The sequence below is a fragment of the Myodes glareolus genome, chromosome 1 (genome assembly GCF_982192425.1).
Source record: "Myodes glareolus chromosome 1, mMyoGla1.1, whole genome shotgun sequence".
In the NCBI taxonomy this organism is placed as follows: Eukaryota; Metazoa; Chordata; class Mammalia; order Rodentia; family Cricetidae; genus Myodes; species Myodes glareolus.
Window position 1 is genome coordinate 111,102,235 of NC_142026.1, and position 17,944 is coordinate 111,120,178.

Here is a 17,944-nt window from a genome sequence, read left to right on the forward strand (position 1 = left end):
ACTACTTTACGAAAAACCCTGTTTGGTACACACATAAAAGGCAATAACTCTATAATGAAACATACTGCTCAGGAATTGGTGAAGAACAAACAAGCAAACAGTTTGATTAGGAAACAAAAACAAGGAAAAGAATTGTCTAAATAATTCCAGGAAACAAACACTAGTCAAACCTAAAGAATAACTTGTCAACTTCCAGCCAACCAAATGCATATGAGGCTATTGCACAACTAGCCACAAACTGTAATTTCATAAAAGGGAAGCAACACTGTGGCTCAACCAAGCACTGGACACAGATTATACTCATGATGAATAAAGCTAATAATAACCGGAACTATGTAAGTAAATGTAGCATCATATGGGCAACACTGCATTTAATCTATGTAGCTCTCCAAGGAATGCCCTGATACAGACGGCATACATGTCAAGATCCCCAAACTCATAAACATACAAGGAGTCTTGGGAAAAAATTTCCATGAATAAGGGATTGTTAGGATTGTTAAAAGGTAGGTGTGGCATCCAATAATGAACCACATGAAGGTAGCAGAAGCAGGAGAAAAAGTAAATAGTGAAAAAATAATAATACTTTTTGTATATTATAACCTTATTTTTTTAGAAAGAATTTCATATAAATATTTTGATGGTTGTAACATTAAAACCCTTGTCTCAAAGACTAACATTTTAATGGGGGACACAGGGAAAAATAAATAGTAACCATACTTTAAATTTTTCTGATAAAAGACACTATAAAAACAAAGGAAGCTGATCAGGAAATTATTAGAGAATAGGTCGAATAAGACATCACTAAGGAAATGTAATGTCCCCAAAGGAGCCATTTGAAAAGAAAGCAAACACCACAGCCCTGAGGTTAAAGAGAGTCACTCCAAGAAGGTGCAGAAAGAACCCAAGGGAGATGATGAATGGGGGCAGGGGGCAGATTAAGGTGTGAGCGGTACAGGGTTCCAAGCTTGATTACAGAGCCAAGAAAGTCACAGATGAATTTTAATGGGGGGGGGTGTTGATCCATAGTTTTAAAAGTCTACCTTGTTTATGCTGCAAGAAGACTGAGTAGGCAGGAAAGGAAGCAGAGAGAACAGTTTGGAGGTTGCTATCATTTGAAGCAGTGAGAACAATGTGGGCCTGGGGATGGTGTGGAAATGAAGAGACATGGTCGAGATGACACACAGAACCAGTGGGCTGTGCACTTAGAGTAGATCCAACCAGGGAAATCTCCCAGATCAGAGTACACTAAAAAGAAGAGAGTTCATGCTCAGGGCATCAGCCCCTACATGAGTCACACCCAGGGAAGTGAGAAAGTTCCAGGAAGTACCTTGAAGCCACCCAGTAAGAAAAAAAAAAGAATTTAGTGGATAAAACAACAAATAAGAGTGTGTTCATGCCTCACAAACAGCAGGCATGCTCTACCTGCAGGACAAGTCACCAACCAGAGAAAGAGAGAGAGAGAGAAAGGCATCTTTCTCTTTAAGATTCCCATGGATAAGAAATATTCTCCTACCTACCTCAGTACTGTGTCAACAATTAAGGAAAAATTATGACAACACCGAAGCTACTGGTATGCAAGGGGGAAATAATCTCAGCCCTGTATTTTCCGACACTGTGGCAGGAGAAATGGGGGTATATTGGACTGCACAGGAGGAGGGAAGGGCCGAGTTTCCAACTCCTTTTCCTCCACTAACCACCTTCTCCTTCTGCCAAAAGACCCCTGCAGAAAATCACTTCCTGTTTCTGAGTAAACACGGCTCCAGCAAATATGCTCACTTCTTGGGACTGGATTGCTTTTTACAGGAAAGCTTGCTCAGCTCCAAAACGAAGTCAAAATACTAGCGTCTTTATATGTCTCTTTACTAGGCCAGAGAGTATTTCTCCCAGACCAACAAAAGGACCTATATTTTGAAAAATAATTTTATTAATTCTTAGAGAATTTCACACAACGTATTTAGGCTAGACTCATTCCTAACTACTCCCCAGTTTGCCCAGCCCACTCCCACTTAAGAACCTATAGTTTTATAGAGATGTCTGACTTCATTTCAAAGTCCTAAGAACCTTGTGGCATCAAGTACTAAGCAGAGATTCTTCTTAACAAACAAGAACAGCATGTATGAAGTTAGAACAGTTACAGAACAGCATGGAGACACTGTGGTTCTTCTAGAATTCTAATCAATATTATGCTTAATGAAATAGTTGACTCTGTAGCAGGCATATGACTTAAAAAATACCACAAAACATGTTTCTATTATCTTCTTTTAACATTAATAGCAAAGGCTCAAATTTTTACGTGTACCTTCCCAAAGAGCTTCAGAAATCAAACCTATGTGGAAGAGCAACTGTGATTTTATTATGAGGCTTCAGCAGAAACTGCTGTACTCAACTTCTGATAGGAAGGCTTTTTAAATTATTTTTCTTTCTAGAGGTGTTTGCTTTTTATTTTATGTGCATGAGTGTTTTGCCTCCATGTGAATCATGTGCCTGGGGGGAGGGGTGTCAGAAGAGGGTGTTATATCCCCTGAAACTGGAGTTTGTGCATCACCCAGTGTGTGCTGAGGGCTGTACCCCAGTCCTCTACAAGAACAGCATGTATTCTTAACTGCTCTTAGTCCCTGATGGAAAAATTTGGTACCAATGGATTTGATTAGTTTATTTTCTTAAAGTGTTTAGCCACCTAAGGTCTCCTTTAAAAAATACTTATTCAAATACCTTTATTGACAAATTTTATTCTTTGACAATTTCACACATGTATATAATATATCTGGCTACTCCCTCTTCAACCTCTTACTTCCCTTCTGCCTTTGCCAGTCACTCTTCTTTACAGAGCTCTTTCTACACCCTTTGCTTTTTGATTTGTCCCATAGAATGTAAGCAGGGCCATCTGTGTGTTTCTGGGTGATGGGGAACCTCCCTTAGCCAATGACCTTTCAGAGGCTGGACCAGATTAGGGCATGACCTTTTGGGTATCCAGAGAAAACTGCTGTCCCTCCCAGCTCTCTCTTCCCTCCTTATACACCTTGAAGTTGGACTTCTCGTTTCCTGTTCTGTGAGTTTTCCCCTTACAATAAAAATAATAACTAAAATCTTTTGGAGTTAGCTTGGGATTATTTGACTTATGTCCTCACCCCACTTTTACGTGTTCAGTAACATCTGGGTTTGAAACTATCCATTAATGGCATAGACTTAACATAACAACTATGTATGGACACTTTCCCCCAAAATACTGTTTCATAGTTAGTTATTCTCAATTCTATTCATCAATTTCCTTCCATTCTTAATTTAATTAATTCTGCCATGACTCACTCTAGAAACATTAACACCTATCATAAAATGCTCCATAATCCTTGTGGTATTCTAGACCGGCAGTTCTCAATCTGTTGGTCATAACCCCTTTGGGGTCTGATATCAGATATCCTGCATATCAGATGTTTATACATTATGATTCATAATAGAATCAAAATTACAGTTATGAAGCATCAATGAAATAATTTTATTGGGGGACACCGTGACATGAGGAGCTGTAGTAAAGGGGCACAGCATTAGGAAGGTTGAGAACGGCTGCTCTAGTTGCTCTTATGAATGACTGCTTCCATTATGGGATCTTGTATGCACTGCATAATAAATATGCACTGCAGAGCTCAGGAAAAATGTGGAAAAGTACTACCCTGTCCATATAAGAAGGATTCTCAGGAGTCCCTGAGACTCTGGCTGTGATGCTATATAAAGCTGGAAGAGACCTAACCCACCCAGAAAACCCAAGAACACCACACTCTAGAAAAAGAGCTTCTTCAAGCTCACACTCTTTGTCTCCTATTTTAAACAAGGTACACATGGCTTGCTGGATTACAGAATGTTCTGTCCTCTGAGTTTCCTAACAGCTACATTCTCAAAAAAATCCTGATTCAAATTAGAGAAGTGCAAAGTAAGCCACAACGAGTTAAAAATGTTGCAGAAGTGGACAAGATTCCAGGCTGTTCACGTTGGAGAGGAATTGGAACTATGTCAACTCTGATACACCTGCTGGAGAAAGCAAGCACTTCAGGAAGCTTTTGTTGTTTCTACTAACACCAGGCAAGCACACAGCCTAAGACTCACCAGCTTAGTAACAGAAACAGCATTCTTATAACAGCAAAGGGCAGAGACCAAACAACAACAACAAAACGTAAAAATTTCAAATGCTGGCTGGGCGGTGGTGGTGCACGCCTTTAATCCCAGCACTCAGGAGGCAGAGGCAGGTGGATCTCTGTGAGTTCGAGGCCAGCCTGGTCTACAAGAGCTAGCTCCAGGACAGGCTCTAAAGCTACAGAGAAACCCTGTCTTGAAAAAACAAAAAACAAAAAAATTCAAATGCTTGCAGATAAGTAGAAAAGGTAAACTGGTATAAATGCTTGAATAAGGAATACTACAAATGGAAACTATTTTTCATTTGTTAAAAAAATGACCTACAGCCACAAAGATGAATGCCCCAGACTAAGAGAGTGTAGCTCAACAAAAACTGGAACACACACTTAACTCTATCAGATGAGCCTTAAGAATCAGGTAAATTTATCGGCGATGCTGGAAACTCGGGATCCTGCTTATCTTTGATGGGCATGGAGGGCGTGCAAGCAAGTGCAGGACTCTGGGGCTCAGAATGGACTCCACGATCTACACGATATGGTGGAGGAGAGTGACTGGACTGCACACTCGTCAGGCATATACACTATGTAATAATACATGTATGCCAGCTGTTTAAAGAAGGAATGCTATGCTGAAGGTTTCAGTATATTTCTCCTGTTCTTCAAAAATGCAAGTTCTCTTTGTTTGTTCTAAAGACATTCTTTTCCTATGAATGATCCATGTAAAAATATCATCCTCTGGTCAGCCCACAAAGGCTTGTCGACCTCCTACATCACAGATAGGAGTTGTCTTGAGGAAAATAGGGAGGACGAGAGAATGTAATGAGTGGCTATCCTAATTCCAGATATTCCAAGAAAAATGCTACTTTTGACCGCAATCTCAAGCTTTGAGAAACTAACTGTGTCATTTCTGAGATGCGTGCTGAGACCTAGGAGACTCCTTTACATAGCGACTCTAGCCTGCTGGGAAACCTTGAGCTGAGAAGGACTCAATGCCACATCAAACCTCAGACAGAAAGCACTGCCTGTAGCACACAGGCACAGGAGGGAGGGCTGGTAGCACAAATGTCTGAACAACTCTGTGAAAGATCAACAGCCCACAGCAAGGGATAAAAATATCTGCTGCTTCATTTCAATGCTCCATGCTGGAGTTCACATAGAAATCCATAAAGTTCTAGCTTGTTCCATCTATTCAACCTGCCGTTGAAAGGTCAGATTGTTTCAAAGTAAGTAAACATCTGTAATGTGTAGCACATACATGTTACATCTATGTGAAAACACTTATGATGTGCAAATATTTTGTTTACTATAAATTATATCCCTGCCATAGCTAAGTGTTTACTACTGGAGCAGATTTATAACAGTATAGATCCTCTTCAACAAAAAGTGAAGTGATTGAACAGGAAAACTACTTAAGTTTAAAATACTATGTTCTGGGGCTAAGGATGCTGGAGACACAGCTCAGTGGCAGAACACTTGCTTCACATGTATGAGACCCTCAGTTCAATACCCAGTACCTCATAAAAAAAAACAACAACAAAAACACAAAACTCATCTATCCTATGCTTCACAAAACAGAACTTCCTTCCAGAACGTTGTTACAAGAAAACAACACTATATTCTTGCTGTTATTCTTGGGTTCCCCAATAATTTAAAAAAATGATTGTTTTCTCTTTGGAATAAAATAAAGTACAAGACTCAATAGTAGTATAAGTCTTTATTTATCTGATCAGGACTAGCAGGAATATAAGCTTTTCCCACTGCAGCCCCAGGAAGCCTTGGATCCTGCTTGAGCCGATGCCCGCCTTCCAGCTGCCTTACTCACAGTGGCTTCCTTAGACTCGTTTATAAAATCAGGTACTCTGGAAGGACAAGAGTGAGAGGATGCAAATGCTAGTGTCAAGGAGGAGCACCTATGGTGCAGAGAAATCGCGCCTGTCTGTATTAATAGCACTGGGGGAACGGGAACTGAAATCTCACACTTCTGCCTTTCACTTCCACATGGGTCTGCACAGCTCTTACAGGACGGCAGGCTAGGTGGGAGGCAGTCACGGGCTTCACTCTGAACTTCCTTTAGTTCAGACACAGAATTTCAGAATTAGAAAGCAAGCACAGCAACGTCGGTCTCTACAGACATGGCCAAGCTTCAGATTTGCATTCTGCCAACCAGTCCCCACTTCTCTACCTCCCTCTGGACTGCACCTTCACCATCTCAGGTGTGCATGCCATATTAGCCCGTCTCATTCCTCCCTTTTCTTATCGGATTCTTTCTATTTCACAGAAAGACAAATGTACTTAGGAGCAGACGATGCTTCCACCAGTGTGATGCCTGGCTTCACCTTGCAGAGGAGGTGAAAGACGAACCACTCTCTAGATCAGTGGTCCTCTACCGTCCTGATGCTGTGGCCCTTTGATACAGTTCATGTTGTGGTGACCTCCAATCATAAAGCCATTTTCATTGCTACTTCATAACTGTAATGTACTGTAATGAATTGTAATTCTACTGTTATGAATTGTAATGTAAACGCCTGTGTTTAAAGGTCTTAGGTAGCCCCTGTGAAAGGGTCATGACCCGCAGGTTGAGAATTCCTGCTCTAGTGACACATTCCCAGGCCCCTAAGGCCTTGAAAGACTTTTCATTGAAAATGACATTCTAAAGTTCTAGAGTTTTCTAAAGTTCTAGTGACTTCCAAGGCAGAGGCAGTTAGCTGTCTATGAAACAGTGGTTCACCCTTTCTTTCTCAAGTAGGACAATCCCCAGATCAAACTCACTCCTGGCAGAGAGCTAGCTTTATCTAATGCATAAGCATGGGAGAGCAGAATTCTGGGATGTCTTTTTAAATGGACAAAACGGTTCTTTTTACCCTGCACTTGGAATACATAATGAGATTACTCTTCAGTGCTGTTTGTCGAACATAATTCTCTACTCCTCCCCCATCAGTATCTCAGATGAGGTCTCAACATTCTTCAAAGAGAAAGTTACCTCATCTCTATTTTCTTAGTTCTATGATCACTCAAATCCTTCATGCTACTTTCTTCCCGACTTCCACGGTTCTTAACGCCCCCCATCCCCCAGTCATGGTCTCTAAATTCTTTCCGACTTAATTCAGATCTAAGGTTTTAAATACCACTTGTGCTGTGATTCCAAATTGTGATAGCATTCCCAATTTCCAAATTCATACATCTCAACTGCCTGGTATCTCCATTTAGAGGTCCAAAAGACATTACAAAATTTACTTGACCAAGGGTGAAGTGGTCCAGTGGTAACATACTTCCCCAGGACTGTAGCAAAAACTACAAAATGTACTAGAGGGAAACATAATCCTGGCTAACTAGTCTTGGATGGTAGTGTTTCTCATCTTGTTCATGCTTGTCATTAACTCCTGTGCTCTGTGCAAAAAGTATGACACCTCTCCTTGCCTCCCAGGCCTGCCCACATATACCTGCAAAGTCCTCCTGGCTCTGTGCCTAAACACACTCTTCCTGTCTCTCCATCCTCATCCATACAACCCTGACACATGACAAAATCTCTCAGAATAGACCTCTATAAAGACCAAAAGATGCCCCCTTGTTCCCCTCCCAACTGTCCCTAAGCAGCTATCCGAGTGATGTGTCTCATCTCCTCTTAGGCTTTCAGTGATTCTGACTGCCTTGTACAGTGAAATCTAAGCCCCTCCAGATCAGAAAAAGCCTGAGGTAACTCACCCAGCCTCCTCTCATTTCCCCTCGTGAAACTCTAGCCTCAAGTCCAGTGTTTTAGACACAGAAGTTTGTTCTTCCTCCCTGGGTTCTGAGCAGCTCAAGCTCCAGAGTGCTTTGGGATGTTTCCTGCTAGTGAGCTCCTTCATGGGACCCGCTCCTAGAGCTGTCTCTGCCAGGCCTTCCTCCTACCTCAGGGTGCATCTAAACAACAGAGCCCCCCCAACTAACTGCTTCCTCATCTCTTTCAATATGGTTTCCTCACAGGAGACCATGTTGCTTATTAACTTTTATACCATATGTTGCTACCAACTCCACTATACTCTATGAAGACAGGACCATAAAGGTTTGTTGACAGCTACATTCACATTCTCTGAAACAGTGCCCAATGTGTAATAGATACTTGAGGAGCTGCTGTTCAATGTGTCAAACAGAATATCTCAATTAAAAGTCACAATTAAACATCATTTAAATATTTAAACTTTTGGATAAATGACTTGGGAATTACCTGACCACTATTTCTTGCTTTTAAGAGGCAATGCCATTCTTTAGCAATTTGGGTTATACAAAAGCCCTTCTTCTTTCTCAGCTTGGGATCTAATTCCCAGGAGATGTGAACTTGTGTAGTGGCCCCCAGTGTATAGTACATGTAGCTTCGGTTTCATACTTGACAAGACAGTACTTTGCATATCTAAAGAGAGTGACTAGATCTTTCCTTGACTTAATGATATCAGTCTTTACTAAACAAATTATCATAATTACTGAATTGAATCTAGGGCTCTGTACACTCTAGCTGAGGATCCTATCATTGAACCATATCTATAGCCCTCTTTTTACTTTTTATGTTGAGTCAGAGGCTTCACTAAGTTGCACAGGTTGGCCTTGAACTTCCTCTGTAGCCCAGGCAAGACTTGAACTTGTAATCTTCTTGTCTCAGACTCCTGAGTATCTGGAATTATACGCCTGGACCACGGGGCTCAGCTTGAACAGTTGGGGGAGCCTTCTGCACAACCCAAGAGTGCTATAGACTGTAATTAGATTGGATACTCAGTTGTCATCCACACTGCAGCATTCAACCGTGGCTCAGATTACCACGTCTCATCGGGCTGGAACAATTGATCTCTTTCGTAGCAAGCACGGCCTGATTTAAAGTAGCCCTTTCCTCTTTCCAGCCCAAATTTCCACAATCTCCAGTTCAGGCACCTCCTGTTCTGTCTAGTGTTTACCTCTTCGGTAATCTCAGAGTGCAATAGTCAATCCCCAGTCTTTTGAATGCCCGGCACCACTTAATAACATGAGCCAGGAGGATCTACTCTATCTTCGCATCCTTTCTTGCAAAAGGTCTAGGTGTTCCATGTGTGTAAACTGAACTATCAGCCCCCTTAAACTTTACACCGATAATTACATTAGCTTGAGGCTAATCAGTGTCTTGTATAACAAGCAGCAAGGAAGCCATGGGGAGATCAGAGCAACCTGAACCCAGAAGAGCAAGGAGTTGGAATGGTCTTGATGAAGCTCTTAACTGCCTGTCATGAACAGCATGATGATAGTCAATGATAGTAGCCAAGGAAAACACAACTCACGCTAAATCAGAACGGACATCAGTGCCTTCTAGAGACATCTTTACTGGAACTTTATTCCCTTCACCTTCAAGGTACACTGGCATCTCATTTAAATCACTTGTGTAGGACAGTTAATGATAAATAAAAAGAAATTGGTAAGATCATTTGAAAGCATTCTGCACTTTAGTAGTGTGTTAGCATGTTGTCAGGGAGTCCTGGTGTCTTATGTGGTGGCGCATAACTTTAATCCCAGCACTCCAGAGGCAAAGACAAGCGAATCTCTGTGATTTTGAGGCCAGCCTGGTCTGTATAGCAAGTTCTGAGCCAGATATATATATATATATATATATATATATATATATATATATATATATAATCAAAAAAATTAAAAAAAGAAAAAGAAAAAAAAGTTCTGGCAACATCTCAAAGCACTGAGAGAAAGATGCCTACAATAGTCTAGAATGTGTGATTAACTGTGATTCAGGGAATTAAATTGAAAATCAAAAACCTATATGCCTATGAATATGCACATGCATACACACGTACATGAGCTTATGGGTAATTGGGTCTGTTGGCTTGCTTTCTCTACAGCGAGGGAAGTTCACTGGGGAATCTATACCATCTTCCATAATATCTCCACAGATTAATATCCACTCCTGTTATAGTCTAAATGTCATGTTGAGGCTTGATCCCTAATGCGGTAGTGTTGGGAGGTGGTCCTGAGAGGTGATTAATATATTTCTTGGTCTCTCTGAGCTGGATTAGTCCCCATGATAGTGGTGGACAGACAGTAAGTGTGGCTACCTCACCTCACTCTCCTGCTTCCCTTCTAAACAGGTGACATCTTGTGTTGACAGGTTCTCACCAGACATCAAGGTGATGCTGGTGCTGTGTTCTTTGTCTTCCAGAACTGTGTCTAAATAACGCATTTCTTTACAGCCTGTCCATCTCATGTATTTTGTCTTCCAGAACTGTGTCTAAATAACGCATTTCTTTACAGCCTGTCCATCTCGTGTATTTTGTCACAGCAACACAGAAAGGAACAGAGACACCCTCAGACTCCTTTCCTGCCTCTTTTCATTTCATGCCACATATTCGCAAGCACAAACTTAGCCTAAACACTATCTGCTCAGATTTTATTCTTAATAAGCATACAACTTTTGACCACTTAGTAGTGCTCATTCTATCTTAACCTAGGAGACTAAGTCAACGGATCTCAACTTCAAGATGCAGGTGGTCGCAGAGTAAATACAAACATCGACCTGTAAAGCTTTACTTTATTAATGAAACAAAACAACTTGGTCCTGTGCTGGCACTCTGCTCTTCTTTTGAATTGTCTCTATACTTCCTCTAAAGAGCTCTAGCCTCTTCAAATGTGTTCCTAGAAGAATGCTCCTTCGTCCCTCCTCCCTGGACTGCTAGAATTGTATCAAGTTTACCACCAAGTTCAATGAAGAATTGAAAGCCACAGTGAAGGCATTTTGAAACTGAACTCACAGCACTGTGTGATCTTCTGGATGTTAGAAGAGATGCGCTGCGCCAACTGGGCAGGGTCCCCAACGATCCCCGGAGTGTAAGACATGGCTGCTTGGCTGGCCGGCTGATTTCATCAGCTGCAAGTAGGCTATATGGTTTTCTAGGAGTCACCTGAAAAATACAAAAGTTGTACAATTATATTTTTTGAAAATATAGGTGTCCATTTCCCAAATTACCCACTTGAGTGTTCAGAGTGCTAAAAACGGAAAATTACTACTGCTGCTATGTTCTAGAAAACATTTCTAAGACATAAACATGTAAGTTGTATACTGAGGTATGATTAGTATGGAGAACAAAAGCTTAGACGTGAAGACCAATTGGACAGATCTAGAACATGTGGGAGAGACCGACAATATTTATCAAAGGATGGGCAAGCTGTGGCCAGCCCTGAACCAAATGATTCATGCATGGCTGGTATCAGCGGGAGGCAACCCAGAAAGGGAAGGAGCGGAATGACCCAACGGTTACAACATATCCGTGAAGTAAAAATCCTTCACACCAGCTGTCTAACTTAACTTCACAACCTCCCCTTTAAAGTCCTCCTTCACGGTTCTTTGGAGCAAACTGTGGCTTATAAAGATTAAGTAACTGGTCCAAAGTAACAAAACCACCCATTGATGAAGGTGAGATTTAAGCCCAGGGTTCAGGTTCCAAAGTCACCCATGTTTGCTAACATAGAGAATAATTATCTCAGAGGCGAAAGTCTTGGTTTCCAGGTTTAGTTTGACCATAATCCAGTACAAAACCACTGGGATTGCCAACGGATTAGTACAAGGATACTAACATCTGGCTATGCTCAAGTGTCCTAGGCTTTGCACATAGTTGTTACAATGTATCATTTAGGGGACAAGTTGTAGACAAGAAACCTGCATATTTGTCCTATACTGATATAACTACGATATTTTTGATGCATGATGGGCTGAATCTACAAACAAGAAACATGATGGTAGAGGAGGCACAGAGGGACAGTGATTGGAGGAAATGCAGCAGCTGAGCTGACATGACTGGTTAAACCAGCTGGTTCTACGCCTTGTAGAATGTGCCTGGAAAGTCTTGGGAGCTTTGGTATATTCTCCACTCTTCTCCCATGTTCCATGCAAACCAGGTCCTAGAAACAGACTCAAACCAGTTTTATTAAAAACAAATTGGAACCTTAACAAACAGCTGACCTAGAGCAACAGGGTAGGAGGAGAAAGCTCCCTTTCAGGAACTAGGACTGCGGCCATGTAAAGAGTTGGGAAGCAGGCTGAGTAAGAGCAGATCTGAAAAGGCAGGTATAATGTATCTTTGTAGGCCCAGCACTGGAGTCACCAAATCATAAGGACCTTGAGTTTAAAAATTAGCTTAGGCCTGGAAGTCAATTCCTCCAGCACCATTTTAAGCATTCTATAAACCAATTAGATTTCTCCATTTCATATCACTAAATTTTTTTAGCATTTATTTGTATGTGTGTGTGTGCACATGTGTGCGTGTGTATGTGTATGTGTGCATGCTACCGTGAATGTAATGAGATCAAAGCACAACTTTGAAGAGCTGATTCTCCCCTGTCACCGTGTGAATCCTGGGGATCAAACTCAGGCCATCAGGCTTGGCAGCAAACACACTTACCTGCTGAGCCAACTTGCTAGCCCCATTCTTTTAAAAATAAGATCTTTATTAAGATAAAATTCATACACTATACAATCCAGCTATTTAAATAAAAACCCAATAAAACCCCCATGGTTTGTAATACGCTACCAGAGCTGTGAGGTAATCACCATGTAACTTTTGAAACACACATTCCTCTGAGAAGCAGGTCCCCCTCTTCTATTGGTCCCCAACCTTCTCAGCCATAAAAGCATTAATCCACTTCGTATGCTTTTTCTACTCCAAGTGCTTCACATGAGTAGAATCATGCAATATTTATTCTTTGTGACTTGTTTATCGTCCTGGTTTATCAACCATCTCCCTGTAGCATCTATAAGTACCTCAATCTTTTTAATTGACAAATAATATCATAATAACTGGATAAAGACCATTTTTCTCCTGGCTCAGTGGCATCTTTCTATCAGTCAGGCTTCCCAAGCACCTGAGTCTTACAGCCACCATAACACACTGGGGATGACTCCTCCTTTAACCATGGGCACAAATAAGTCTCACCCTCATGTCTACAAGTCACACTCTTCTCTCTCTAGTGTCTAAATGCCTTTAAAATTACTAGAATTCACCAACTGCCTGTTCAGCTGCCAGTATAACCAACAACCAGAAGTCTCTACCTTGGGCAAGACACTTAGCATCTGGGCCTCCTGCCCGGATCTGACTAAGATAATGCATGTTGGGGACAAAGTGCCTTTCCACCGTATGCAGAGGACAGATCTGATGTGTTCCCGCGCCTGCCCTCATTAGAGGCACACAGTCACACACTGCCCTGAAGTCTAATCTCCCTCCCACAAAGAGACTAATATCAGAGTCCTGCTAACTCAATGCAAAGCATTTTGGCTTTCTCTTACCCTCAAAATCCATGGACATACAAGAAGCTCAAACCTTAGCGTTTTCTTTTTTATCTTTCCAAAAAGTAAGAAAGTCGGTTACCATCACAGCCTGCTGCTCTCATCCCTGGATTCAAGCAAGCTAACTGGATACTTACTGTCCCTGTAGGTGACACAAGGGGGCTGCACTCATTCCAAGTTCTACACACTCTTCACCTCTTCAGACTTTGCCAGAGGAAGGTATGGAGGTGACCACCTCAGTGTACTCGAGTGGTGTGAACAGTGATCTGAGAAAAGGCTGAATATTTCCTGTACGTGGTGCCTTGTATGATTCTTCTTCTTATGCTCCATATAAGGATCATTGGAGTTTTTCACAAAGAAACTGAAGCATCGAGGTGGGCGGTGGTGGCACATGCCTTTAATCCCAGCACTCGGGAGGCGGAGGCAGGTAGATCTCTGTGAGTTTGGGGCCAGCATGGTCTAAGGAGCGAGTTCCAGGACAGGCTCCAAAGCTACAGAGAAACCCTGTCTCGAAAAACAAAACAAAACAAAACAAAACAAAAGGAAAAAGAAATAAAGGAAAAAAAAAAAACCAAGGCATCACTGAGAACTTGTTTATTTATGATAAGCAAAGGACCTAAAATCTGAAAGTAAATCTGGGAGCTCACATTTTAGCAAACACTAGATGAAATCCTTCTGCTCTCTGTATAACAACTTAGAACAGATAGACCAATTCGACTACCCGGCCAAAACCTGCCACCTTCCTGCAGGCCCCCAGGTAGTTTTGCTATCCTCACTCCTTCAACAAAGAAGCATAAGTGGATGGAGGGAATGCCCCCGAGCATTCCCTTTTCATGCCACTCAGCTAACAAATGAGCGTTGAAAAGACAAGAGTTGGCTCTTCTGATGAAATACAAAATAAGAGGGACGATGGCTATCTTTGCTGTAAAGAAAACACGCACACAAGTACATAGCGGTCGATAAATGACTTAAAAGGTTATGACTTTGGCGGTGAGCTAATTAATGCTAGGTTTATAAAATGTTTGTGCTCTATAGCCATCCATGCCCCGGTGCCTAGCTTGAGCTGTACTGCACCAAATTATTTTTGCTGGAAACCCATTTGGAATTTCTAGTGCCTTTGACAAAATAATTATAGAACTCATCAGGTGCACCTGCGCCCCTTGTAGAGCAACCACTACGACACTGACTACTAAAACGACTACTAAATGGAAGTCACCCAAGCCACCCTCCAAGTGCTCAGAAGTTATATGTGGCCAGTGGCCAGAGGCTTGGACAGCTTGCATATCTGTTTCTATCACCACAGAAAGTTCTATTGGGCAGTGTCCAACTCAACATCTTAGCAATTATCTTTCTCATGAAGATATAGAAACACTGTAAGGTGGAAGAGGAGAAGGGAGATCAAAGTGCAACGCCCACAATGAGAGCTGTCTAAGACTGCGTCTAAAGAACAGAAAAGAAATGAGCAGAGAAACTTTTGATACGGAGTGCTGAATGTAAAATACTGCCCTGCCGTGACTACTGGATATACTGTTGAATCTTTAAGACTGCCGCTGAGCAGAAACTGGTTTAAAGCCTGCTCAAAATAAATGGTCACTTTCACTTTCTTAATCGTGAACACCAGCCTAACATCCTGGACTTCCTTCTCCTTTGGTCCCTGGGTTCTCACTTGGTGGTGTGAGGCGGAGGGGAAATTGTGGACCGGTTCTATTCTCTAGGACTTGGCTGCAAAACAGGCCAGGAATCAATGTTTGTGGCGTGGAAGAAGAAGTACACCCATTTACTGAGAATGCATCCCCAGCCTCGGAGCAAATATCAGCATTCCTAAAACGCTGCATTTCAGGCGTATTGCTGCCTTGGCTTTTCTGGTTGCCATTTTCCTGCCTCTAGAAGGCCCTTGCCGTGGTCCTCACGTGACTGCTCCTTTTCTCAGCAAGCTGTTGTCACATGCTAGAGATGCCAGATCCGAAATGAGAAGTCACTACTATTGCTCTCTGTCAATGTAACTTCTGCGTCAAGCCACTTATAGTCCTTAAAAGATCCAAAGATACACACTACTTATTTTCAATCCCTAAGACAAACAAGAGAGGAATCAATCATAGGGGATAATCATTGGACACGAAGGTGCTCAATCTCCTGGAAGGTTATTTTTGTTCCACAAACTACTAAAGTGCATTTCAGCCCAGCTTCTTCATCAATTAAACTATTATGCTACACTAGTTTTAGCTTAGTTCACCAAAGATTTCCCTCCCCCATGGTTTTACACATTAATAGTTCAAGTTACAGTGAACCACGGAGAAATTCACTCAGACTTAACTGTAGGTGTTTGATCTAATAGGAATAGTGGATATTGCAATAGTATTTAGTAGTGCTGAGGACTGAACCAGGGCTGGGTGTACACTAAGCAAGTCACTGAGCTACGTATAGCTCAATGTAATTATTAATAATTTCCAACCAGCAGCACTTGGATGAAGCTTAGATCATAATCAAAATTAGAAACAACTGTTAATCGGGAGCAATGTAAGTAGCAAACTAGCGGGAGGAAAACGGCACAGATGAGTTAATACGGTGTCACATTAACTTCCCCAGACACTGGGAAACTACCGTGGAATTCTTAACTAGCCACAAGCTTGGGGCCAACTTCGGAAGCGGCAAAGCCAAAGGCTTTCGCATCACAAGACACAATTTAACAGTTTTATCAGTCTCTGCGCAGTGCCGTTCAGAGTACACCTAAAAGAATGCCTCCCTCCAACAGGACCACACAGGGTTTCACAGTTACTCCTCTCCCCTTTACTTGATTGTGGACCCCTTGAAAATGATAATTATTGCCAGAATACAAGATCTGAAGTGACCAGAAAAAATGAGAACTGTCTATAAAATCCAAACATATTTTTAAAATTAAAAGGAAAAATTAGTATTTGAGTAGAAGGCTATCTTCCTGTCTCTACCCTTACCCACGCCTTTTATGAAGGCGGGAGGGGGGCTTTTAACCTAGAAAACACAGATATGAATTCTTCAAATACTTTTGTTAAGGGACTTGGGGTAAATCATTTAAAGACACGCACAAGGTAGGTCAAAGAAAGTTAGCTTGTGTAAGTCAAGGCCAGTAGCACAGCAAACTCAAGGGGCCGCAGAAAGAACCTGTGGCCAGGTGATCAGGGCCCATTGCTTTTGCTTTTCTGTTCTGGAAAGGGAAGTTGACAGAGAATGCGGAATAAGGCAGTCGCCTGCTGAGAGCTGGCGATGGGGTCCGGCCCCCAAGGCTGACAGGCAGTCCGTGTCCCCTGCCGCGGGCCCAGCAGTGCACGCGCGTTGCGTCCCCGAGTCCGCGGCGGGGCGTGGGAGCACGAGAGGCACCGTTCAGGCGACCCAAGGGAGTCCGTCTCTGCGCACCCCAAAACAGCCACCGCGATCTGCGCTTCTGGGATGCCCCTCCCGGGCCCTCCGGCTCTGCAGCCTCCTCTTACCTTAACCTCATAGGCTTCCTTCTCCTCCTCCGCCAGCCGCTGTCACCCCGGGGCCCAGAGCCCTCCGCTGCTAGTCTCAGCTGATGGGCGGCGGCGCGAGCACGCCCACTGCGCATGCTCGGGGCACAGCCCGGGGAAGCAGGAGGCGGGGCTCGCTTCTCTCCCATTGGCCAAAACAGCTAAAGCTTGAAGCGACAGACAAAATTGCTAGGGAGCCCTGCTTAGAAGCCTGCCACAATGATGATAAATGCATACGTGCAAGAAAAGAGGAAAGAATAAGGAGAGCTGTCTTCTTTTTTTTTTTCATTTTTTATTTAAAAAATTTGCTTTTCATTGTATATACCAACCCCAGTTTCTCTTCCCTCCCCCTTCTCTTGCCCCCCCACTTTCCCCCTTTCTATGCCCTATCCACTCCTCAGAAGGGGAAGGGCCTTCCTTGGGGATACAACAAGGTCTAGGATACCAATTTAGAGCAGGCCCAAGTAGTCGTCCTCCAACCCCCATCAAGGTTGAGCAAGGTATCCCATCACAGGGAAGGGGTTCCAAAAAGTCAGTTCATGCACCTGAGATAGACCCTGGTGCGACTGCCAGCCCTCCCCCCAAAGATAAAGCCACATAACTGTCACCCCCATTCAGGTTCCCCAGCTGTCAGTTTATAGTCTGTGAACTCCCACTAGTTTGGGTCGGCTGTCTCTGTGGTTTGTCTTATCATAGAAAGCTGACTTCTTTATTCAGTGGCGACTTCCCTGCTGGACTCAGACCAGTCAACTCTGGTGGGTCCTGTTTCCTAATGGTCAACTTTGCAGTCGACTTTATTTACAACACCACTTTAAAATGTCGCTGCAAAAACATGTCAAGGCAATCCTAGCCGACCACGAAAGAACAAATGAAGAGTCACCTCTGGGTGCCCATTTGGGAAAAATGTTTTCTTATTTTATGATCGTCCACGCATCCTTGAAATACAGGATGCGTTTTCCCCAAAATGTTCCAACAATGGGAAGCATCAGTTGCTTGGGTGAAAAAGATTCTTTGCCAAATTAATTAGAATCTAGATTGCCTTAACCTTTGCCTAT

At 42.6% G+C, this 17,944-nt stretch overlaps 1 protein-coding gene across 1 annotated transcript in view; it reads right to left on the minus strand.

Moving 5' to 3' along the window:
• Positions 1-16,983, minus strand: part of Stx7 (syntaxin 7) — a 39,720-nt gene extending 22,737 nt beyond the window's left edge. Inside the window, exons 1-2 of the mRNA XM_048425111.3 lie at positions 16,872-16,983; positions 10,880-11,029 (exon numbers count right to left, since the gene is read on the minus strand). Coding sequence (XP_048281068.2) covers positions 10,880-10,964 — 85 coding nt within the window. The 5' untranslated portion in view covers positions 10,965-11,029; positions 16,872-16,983. The remainder of the gene's footprint in view (positions 1-10,879; positions 11,030-16,871) is intronic.
• Positions 16,984-17,944: the final 961 nt, after the last annotated feature.